We start from the raw sequence: 9,950 nt of genomic DNA on the forward strand, positions 1-9,950 counted from the left end.
TGCATCGGCGAGAGCCATTAGGTACACTCTTTCGAGTTTATTAGACTTATCATTTTATTTTCGAAAAACAAAAGAGATTCTGAGGTGTGATTTCTTGTGCTGCTGAAACACTGGAGAGAATTGCGTGATTGGCTCACCGCAGCCTTGCGTGTATCACTGAGCTGAGCACACATCTTTTCGGAAGCGATGTATACTCTGCGCTGTGAGCACAACGCACGATGAGGGTAAAACTTGCAAGCCTCATGTGAGTATGTGACGCTTTTTTTTATTATAATTGAAGTCTCATGTGAAGAACAAATCACCATCCGGTTAGTCGTATCCAACTTTACCCTCGAAGCAACAACGATCCGACAAGGCTTTTTCAAAACGAGACGCAAAACACCGAAAGCGCCTGTCCAACCCAAATCCGCACAAGCCCGGCGCCGGAACCCGGAAGGATGCCGAAGCAAGGAGGCAACCGAGGATTTTGGCCATGCTGCGCTCGCCGCCCCCACGCGTCCCTCGTCGCAACGCACTCGCACTCCTCCTCCTTCTCCTCCTATTTAGCCAGCGCCTCGCGCCTCCCTTCCTCTTCCCTCCTTCTGCCCGCTCCATCCCACGGCACACAGACCAATTCGAATCTCCCCACCACCACCACCCCTCGACGAACCGTCCCGAGTCTTCGCCACTCAATGCAGCCTCCTTCCTCCGGCGGCGACGCGCGCGAGGCGGACGCGCTCCTCGCGCGGAGCGACTCCGCGGGCCGCCGCCGCCGCGCGTCGCCTGTGCAGTCCGCGTCCCCGGCGCCCCAAGGCTGGGGTGGCCCCAGGAGGCAGTCGTCGTTCCGCGATGACGTTGGCCACGCCGCCTCCGAGACGTACCTCGTGACGCGCCTCACCTTCACCCTACTCCAGTACCTCGGGTAATTCGGAATTCCTTGCCAGTAGCTCTTCCGCCCTGTTTCCAAACCTCCATGAGAAATTGAGGATGAGGTAGTGATTCAACCAGTCGAGGGCGGATGCTGCGATGTAAAACGTGCGGTGTCGACGGTTTTGATGCTGCAGGGACCGAGAACCTATGTTTTTCCTTATGGTTGGTATTCGACTATTCGTTGAGATGGTTGAGTTGCAAAGGCGAAGCCACACCAGGGGCTGTTTGATGATGCGATTCCGTGAGATGTACTACAATTAAGTTTTGGGACCACACGAATGTTTAGCATTTTTTTCGTGTTTCCCTGCCGTGCTGGCTTCGTTTTTGTTGTCTAAAACATCATTTGTTAAGCAAAAATAGAATAAAATTAAGACACCATTTTTAGTTTATTCGAAACTGCCATATTGATCATGATTTATTGATGGCTTAACCAAACATTAAAAACAAAAGATGGAGCGAGGAGGCAATCATGAGGCACGATTGCCTTTAAATGCCTTGTGAATTTTGTTGATATAATAATGCTATTTTCTTGCCACAGAACCATGTTTGACATCTTGGCTAGAACAATATAGCTATTACTGACCAGACAATGCACCTAGCGCAGTTAAAATCGTTTGCACGAGATACAGTCTGGGAATGTCTCGCAGTTACTCTTACTGAAACATAAATAGGCTTTTAATATACCCACGATTGCAGCCAACCAAGGTATTGTTTGGTTGAAGGAATAGTGTGGAATATAATGGAATGGTTCTAGATTTGAGGATGATCCCTATGTTTGTTTGGTTGAGAGGATATAGCTTCAAATATTGAAAAGTAAACGGAATATGTTAATGTATTGCTTGAAGTATGGCAGTCAGAAGCTATGCGGATTCTCACAATCACTGTTGTTCAAATTTCAGAACTTTATTTATCTTGATAGGTTAAGAGTCATTGACAATTTTCACCCTTTTTGCCAGAATGTGACGATGAATAGAACTATTGTTGATATTTTCATATCTCTTCTAATTTTTGTTGTTATTCAGGTTAGGTTACCGATGGATGACACAACTTCTTGCCCTTGCAGTATATGCGATTTTACTTATGCCAGGTTTTTTGCAAGGTATATTGCAGCCTACCTGTTACCACTTTAATGGGTTGTGCTGTTACCTATTTTTGCACAACAGAGTATGTGGGTGAATAATTCCTTTCCATTACTGATTCTCGTGAGGTCTTCTCGAATTAAATCTACACTGTTGACTCGTTTCATTAGAGTATCATATCATCAGTACCCTATGGCATTCTGAAAGCAATATTTCCTCATTGCAGTTGGATATTATTATTTCTTTTCAAGTCAGGTTCGTAGAAGTATAGTTTATGGAGAACAACCAAGAAATAGGTAACATCAACCAACTCCCCCCTCCCCTCCCCACCTACCCACCCACAAGATATTCCTATGTTTGTTTGAGTTTGATGACAATTACGCTGTGCAGGTTGGATTTGTATATACCCAAAGATAACACTAGACCCTGTCCAGTGATGGCCTTTGTAACCGGTGGGGCTTGGATTATTGGGTGAGTGTTCATAGCTTTGCAACAAGGTATTGCAGTAATCCATTGCTGTGACTTCCTTTGTTCACAACCTTGCTCAAAATTTTCAGTTACAAAGCATGGGGTGCCCTTCTTGGCAGGCGGTTGGCTGAGAGAGGAATCATAGTTGCTTGCATTGATTACAGGTGCCAATGATTATCACAATTATCATTATTTTCACTCTTTATTTTCTTGACAGTGTATTCACTCATTTTCAGAAATTTTCCCCAAGGAACAATAAGCGACATGGTTGCTGATGCTTCTCAGGGAATTTCATTTGTGTGTAACAACATCGCTAGTTATGGAGGTGATCCTAATCAGTAAGATGACAACCATTTCATTTCTGCAAAGGTTACTTTGGAAGGGTCGTACTTTTCTCTTAGGTGAAGTTTGGGTGCCAATTCATGGCATTTTCTTAAGAAGATGTGTGATTTAGTTAACCCGTGATTGTCGCCTAGATTTGACACGAATTGTTGATGAGTCACTCGGGACAGTTGACATTGGCTTTTAATTGCGTGATTGTCACTGAACACTTTAATTGCGTGATTGTCACTGAACACTTCTTAGAACATAGGCCCCTTGTACTAGCTTAAGTTGTATAAATACTTACATATCCTTGTATCAGACAGACTATCTTTACATTACTCTATTTATTATCATGCTTAATTTGTTAGAACTCTTTAGTCTTCTCTTCCGTAACTATGTTTTGTACATATGCACAGTAATTCAGTCGACATAACTTTGAATAACCTACTAGGATTTATGATAATTATGTAGGATCTACTTGATGGGTCAGTCAGCAGGAGCACATATTGCAGCATGTGCCCTCATGGAGCAGGCAGTAAAAGAGTCTAGTGGACAGCCCATTTCTTGGAGTGTTACACAAATCAAAGCATACTTCGGTTTATCTGGAGGGTGAGATCTAGGTCCCTTCTTGATTAGCTTTATGTGGAAAGACTGTTTTGACTACTCTGTGAACTAGTACAAGCATCAGAACTCCTGTAAGCTGTGATGGCTTTTTAGGTTGTTTTTAACTCTCCTTAAAGCTCAAATGTCAGATATTATGTTGTTCTCAGCATATTGAGTGTTTGCTGTGGACGATATTTAATTTGGCATATTTGGTAAGTTACCTGGTAAACATTTGGTTGCCTTTTTGCATATTCAAAAACTATGCACTGAAATTTTCCCCCAGATGTGAACTAATTCGAACGTACCACATGAGAACTAGTCTTAAAACTGAGATGTCTTATAGAATACTTGAATTATCCATCTTATAGCCTGTCATTCTCTTGCTTTAATGGTGCTTTCTTCTGTGACAGTATTCACCATAGAAGTTTTTGGCCCAAGATTTTGGAACGCTACCAAAGTGCTTCACCCAGTTCCAGTTTAAAACCAGAATGATTAACGACTATCTATGATCCAATATGTATCTTTATGATTTATTATCTCAAATGCTCATCACTCTAATTTTATTCAGCATTCACGCTATATGCGCAACCAAGTTGCTTCCAACCTACCAAGGGGATGCCATTCTTTCCTTTTATCATATGGAGTTTTTGATTTCAGGATAGTATCATTGGAGTTTGTAGATTCACACTAAAATTGAACCTTTGCCTCCAATATTTATTTTATCTTTTCCGTTCTGAGGACTTATGCTGATAGATACTGGGTATGGATTGGTAAGTTACAGCATTATTTTTGCAGATACAACATCTATAATTTGGTCGACCATTTCCATCAGCGTGGTCTTTATCGTTCAATATTTCTCAGGTAGTAATATGACTATGCTTTGTTCCATTTATTTAAAAGCAAACTGATACTAACACCAAGGAAAATGTTGGATTACTGTTTCAGCATAATGGATGGAGAGGAATCGTTGTCACGTTATTCTCCTGAAATTGTTGTCAAGGAGTCTAGTCCTCAGACTATAGCTTTACTGCCTCCTATTGTTCTTATGCATGGGACTGACGATTATTCAATACCATCATCTGCCAGGTTCGTTCATATGCCTTGTGCATATTTTTATTTAAGACAATCAGGGACAAACTGCAACAAAGCTAGGGTTATTGGTGCATACATTTTTTATTTCTACCTGTACCTACCTAACCTCCAAAATTTCTGAATGCCTCGTTGCTGTTGTGGTAAAAGGAAATCCTTTCTACTCCAAGTCTATCTGCACTTCAATCGACAATCTATGAAAATATGCTTCCCTTAGCTTCTTAATTAAGCGAATGCATGTTCTTCTGATCTAAAGAACCTAGTGGCTAGTGGTGAGTTGACAGGACTACAAAAGTATTCTAGTTGGATTGCATGAAGCAATAGGCCAAGTTGGGATAGGGAGACATGCCCGCAGGGTCAAACTTGTTTAACTTAAATGTCCCAGTCTTCCGTAATACAGTTGTAGGGTTTTAGCATTTCTCCTTTTAGCATCAATGTAATTCTTGAACATGAAATCTAACTTGTTAACTTAAACTGTATACAGACTGGAAAGCGGAACGTTAGCATTTAGAAGTTTCTTGTATATAGGAACAATAGCAAAAAAAATCACTCTTCATTAGATTCCTGAGGATAGTACATTTGTCAAAACACTGATAAGTTAGGGGATTGTTGGATGGACTGGTCGCCAAGTTACTAGCATAAGGTTCATCTGTTGTCTGGATGGATCATTTGTTGATCGTTTGCTTCTTCAACTAGCATGATGTTCCCTTGTTTCATGATACCAGTTATGCTCTCCTTGAAAAAAAAATGATACCAGTTACTCTGCTTCTTTGATTGGCAGTCAAACTTTTGTAGACGTCCTTCAACAAGTTGGTGCTCAAGCAAGGTTACTGTTGTACGAAGGCAAAACACATACTGATATCTTTTTACAGGTGACAAATGTGAATCTGACAATGAATAAATTTTCTATGTCATATTTTCTACTGTTCTAGCTTATTTGTATCTCATAATGCTTGGATGTGTAAATTGCAACTTAATTCGTGTCCTGCCTACTTAAGAACTCCCTTTTTTTTAAGACAAAAAGGAATTCCTTCACAAATCGGCTTATGAACTTTACTGATAAAACTTGGTGGATACTTCACGGATATTGACAGGCTGATATGGGTTTGTTCTGTTTACCCTACTAATTTTAGTCATGACCAAAAAATTGGTAGGGTAGGCTTTGGACACAAAACAAACATGCCCTTACTACCAAATATGTCGTCCTCTGCATTATTTTATGTGGGGGAGAAATAAACAAATTTTATTCATTTATCACTCATGGCTGATGACTTAGCAAATCGACTAAAATGAATGTGTGTTTGCCAGTTTGGTTTGAGCCAGCATCTATGTTTCCCTTACCAAAAATTTGGCTAGCCATATAATTTGGCCAATGACGAGAAGAAAAATTATCCAAAGGGGGGAAAGGGGCATTAACATGCCAAAAACTCGTCAAGCATCCAAACAAGGACCAAAATTTTGTCATAAATGAAAAAATGGTATGGTAGGTTTTGGTCACAAACCAAATATACCCTGTAGCTTTGCCTCAATTTTTCTGGAGGGTTTTCTTGTGGTGGTGTTGTGATTCAAGGATTTCATGGTGAGGCACCCATAACTCCATGAGGGTCATAATATGTCTTGCCATACCAATGAATTGCTTATTTCATCTGAATTAAGCCACATGGATTAGTTTTGGCTGAATAGCAATTATAGTAAATTGTGAACTAGTTATTTGATGGAAAAACATTTATTTTAGTTATAGGTATGTTTGATAAACTGGTGTATCTGATGTTTCCTACAAAGAGCTAGATTTCTGAAGAGTTCCTAACTGAAATGTTAGGGAACCATCAAAACATTGACGGGAAACTGGTATTGTCTATGCTTGAGGATTATGTTCGAGATGGATCTTAAAACTTGCCCTAAATGTGTACTTTGTTCACAAATGTTATTATACCACCATGATTCATGATCTCTGCCATTAGATACTCTTATCACGTCTTGGCTAGAAACCTTACTTTCGTAGTTTGGTTAGTATGTGGGGAACTAGCTCTCGAGAGTCCAGACTGGTAACTGGCGTGTAATTTATTCAGCCATGGGATTAGAACACCTCACTTAGTTACAAGCTTTAATAGTTGTTGACTTGTTAGTCTCCTGAGTTTTATTCTAACTTGTTCATCTGAATCGTTTTGTAGGATCCTCTTAGGGGTGGAAAGGATCCTTTGGTTGAAGATGTCTTGTCTGTTATTCACACTGATGATGCAACACGCCGAAATATAGCTTCAGCACCCACTCCAAGGCGCCTGGTTTTTGAGTGGCAATTGCAGTTGGCCCGTCGAATTAGTCCCTTCTGATATGTAATTGCTGTTCACATCTCAGTCTTTCTCCTTAAGCTCTTTTGATGTTCATTCAGTTGAGAAAACATTACTTATTCTCAGATGCCACTAAAATTGAGTCAGATTTTTTTCTACTCCCTCCAATCCATAATAAGTGTCTCCGATTTAGTACAACTTTGTACTAAGTTAGCACAAAATCTAAGACACTTATTATCGATCGGAGGGAGTATTAATTAGTTATTCAATATACAAAAAGGAACATAGAAAAGCGTATCAATTATGATGGTTTCCTGAACTTATGTGAGCCTGGATAGTTAAATTCATGGCTAAGTAGGTCTTTTAGAACCTAAATTCCATCCGCTTGTATGCACTGCATTCTTCTGCATGCATTTTTCTTTCTAAGTTGTCTTAGCGTATTACTGGCTTAGAATTCCGTCTAGTCCAAGGTCTGGAAATTTGGTTGCATATTTCTGTTTAGTGCTTATGCTTATTCTGTTATCTCGGTAAGACATTTAGAAAAGAATGGTGGCAGTCTGAATGTGCTGTGCCAGCCTTTCCTTTTCTTTGAAATGTATAATGCTCCGTAATCTGAAACATGTATGTATTCTGTAATGGTTACTTTACATGTTCAGTACATTGTTGAGATTTTACTTGGTTCTGTAGTAATTTATGTAGAACATAAAACTAGAAAACTACTGTCTAGCTAATCTAGAAATTGTTGTAGAAGGATATTCTTGCAACCGTATCAAATTTATCAGGGTATTGCAAGTGCACAGTTTTGGCTCTTCTGTTTAAGACATCATAAGCTTTCAGGGCGAACGATTTTGATTATGTGACACTTCTGTGTACTGATTTTTCTCTTTGTTTATTGTGCCTGTGTCTGATTGTAACGATCACCTGTCATGTACTCTTATTGTTTTGTGACATGATTGGTCTGTTTCCTTTTTCAGGTGAATTGTGGGCGATCAGTGTTTGTGTTACAATATTTCCTGATGGAACCCGAACAAAGCACCAAACCTAAAAAGGGAGAAGGCAGGGTGTACTGAAACATCAAAGCAGGAAAAGATGAAGCTGATGGTACAACTATACATCTTATTTGTAATATCATCACATGGGGTTAAGCACACCATCAAGGCCTGTCTAGGCAGGATAATGACATCATAGGAGACAGAGGAAGGGAAAGATGGGATTCATATATATTCATAGCATCATGGAAATCACTATGCAAGTTCCATTTCTCTTGCTGCCGTTGTCAGTTTTTGACTGCTGCCGGCTTGCTGCTCTTCACCTGCCGTCATTTGAAAAACACTAAATCATCAGGAAAGGAGCATGCAAGGGAAGTAATAAGGATCTCAATATAGCATCAGCTGCAGGTATTTACCCTCTTCTTAGGCTCCCGAGGTTTCGACTCAGCCTTCTTGATGCCGCCCTTGGCGGCTGCTGGCTTTTTCGCGGTGGCACTGAGCTTTGCAGGCTCCTTGGTGGCACTAAGCTTGGCAGGCTCCTTGGCCTGAGCTGCTGGCCCGGTGGGCTTCACGGCCTTCACGGATGCCATTCTTATAATGCTACTCTGTTCCGGCACTCGGGAAAGCTCGGAAGCTTAAGCTGCTGTGTACTTGATGAACTGGAAACAGATGGCGCGAGGTATTTATAGGGCTCTTCTCGGATCTCTGAAGTGTGCAGAAGACAAAGCCGAGATTAGCAAGAATAAAGGTGTCCTGAATTATTGTGGCAAGTGATTGATGGCACGGTGCAGCTTGGTACAGAATTGGATGCCTGCAATATAGCCTGTTACCGGACGTGAACTTTGCTATTCGAAATGTTTGAGGTCCATTATTCCATGAGTTAGTGGCGCACAATGGTGGCAATAAGAAGGTTCGAAAGGTATAAAATCTTACGCACTGGAGATCGCATGTGTGAGAGTCAGTCTTGTTTCATAGTCCAGATGATGAAATGATCTATTCTTTGAAGGATGAATCCGTGATGCATACACAAGTAAAAAGTGCATAGCCCGGACTATTTAAGTATGTGTGTATCCATTGTGGGCCGCCTCATATGGCCTATGTTTTAACAAACTTTGACATAGCCAATTATCTCCACTTTCGATAGAACATTGTACTTTTCTTTTAACCGAAGTACTGGCTGCTGCAATGCTGTCCTAAATTGGAACTCTCTACCCTGCGTCGCCCTCCTCTGGCGACAAGGGGGAAACCCTAGCCCCCGCCTGACCTAGCCCACCTCCCCTCGCACTGCCGCTGCTGGAAAGCGTGCCCCAGGGTTGGTGTCGACGGGGCGATCTCCTCTCGTTCTCGGCCGGCGCGGTGGCATGGCCGCTTCGGCCTTGTGGGCGTGCGGGCGTGGTGGCTTCGGCCCTACAGGCGCGTGGTGGCCGCAGGTGCGCGGCGGTGAGTGGCGTCGCCGGGATGTGGCGGGCCTGCTCGGGTGTCGTTGTGAAGCTCCCTCACATCCCCCCTTCACAAATGAGGTGCCTTCAAGCGAAAGCTCTGACTTGGTGTCTGGGTCAAGTAACGGCGACGTTCTCGGACGTTGTATCGTGCTTGGAGGTGTTGCCTTTGGAGCCCTCGTTTGATGGCGGAGTTTGCTCGCTGCGGTGGGCCTGGTATGTGTCCTGCCTTGGGAGCGCGACTTCGTGCCATGCGGGCTTGCCGATGCGCGAGTTGTTCCCGTCGGGGCAGCTTTTTATGGCTCCGGTCGTCGAAGAAGACCAATTCTGCCTACCGTCTTATGGTGCAAGGAGTTGTTTCCTGTTTGGCGTTGTTGGAGCGAAAGTGGTTTCGTCTTAGTGGTTGCAGCTCGTTTTTTCGGCTTCTTCTTGTGTGTGCTCTTCGTTAGTGTTTTTCGCATGGCTTTCTTTCAATAAGCCGTGCATTGTATTGGTTTTCAGGCCCGGTTTTTCTTATAAATGAGACCAACTCTTTCTTCTAATCGAGTCACGGGATCAACCGTTTGCGTCTAAAAAAAATTGTGTCCTTCGGAATGAAAAGCTCAAAATTTGAGCCTTCAAGCATATACATGGTCCTATATATGGATGGTCTTGTTTGCAACGGCCCGCTCGACATAAACACCTCTCGGTAATCTTTTGATTTCCATGTAAACAACTTTTAACGAAGCGATACGTTTGTCCACGAAGATATTAGAAAAAGAT

General features: G+C 42.1%; 1 protein-coding gene across 2 annotated transcripts; it reads left to right on the forward strand.

Annotated features, from left to right (window-relative positions):
* The first annotated feature begins 99 nt into the window (after nt 1–99).
* Nucleotides 100–8,071, forward strand: LOC100835212 (probable isoprenylcysteine alpha-carbonyl methylesterase ICMEL2). Of its 2 annotated transcripts, none has more exons than XM_024459605.1 (12): nt 100–244; nt 1,932–2,008; nt 2,215–2,284; nt 2,379–2,459; nt 2,546–2,620; nt 2,693–2,794; nt 3,252–3,389; nt 4,179–4,244; nt 4,329–4,469; nt 5,254–5,344; nt 6,644–6,805; nt 7,735–8,071. In XM_024459605.1, the coding sequence occupies exons 1-11, from the start codon at nt 219–221 to the stop codon at nt 6,800–6,802; spliced, it is 1,026 nt and encodes a 341-aa protein (XP_024315373.1). In that variant the 5' UTR covers nt 100–218; the 3' UTR covers nt 6,803–6,805; nt 7,735–8,071. The 2 variants fall into 2 exon arrangements, with proteins under 2 accessions (XP_024315373.1, XP_003566932.2); XM_003566884.4 differs by lacking the exon at nt 100–244 and adding an exon at nt 340–901.
* Nucleotides 8,072–9,950: the final 1,879 nt, after the last annotated feature.

Source organism: Brachypodium distachyon, chromosome 2, assembly GCF_000005505.3.
Source record: "Brachypodium distachyon strain Bd21 chromosome 2, Brachypodium_distachyon_v3.0, whole genome shotgun sequence".
NCBI lineage: Eukaryota > Viridiplantae > Streptophyta > Magnoliopsida > Poales > Poaceae > Brachypodium > Brachypodium distachyon.

Coding starts and splice junctions, on each gene's coding strand:
- LOC100835212 (XM_003566884.4), top strand. CDS start 438: ATGCCGAAGCAAGGAGGCAACCGAGGATTTTGGCCATGCTGCGCTCGC. Junction 2,460..2,545: donor GGTGGGGCTTGGATTATTGG/GTGAGTGTTCAT, acceptor CAAAATTTTCAG/TTACAAAGCATGGGGTGCCC. Junction 5,345..6,643: donor ATACTGATATCTTTTTACAG/GTGACAAATGTG, acceptor ATCGTTTTGTAG/GATCCTCTTAGGGGTGGAAA.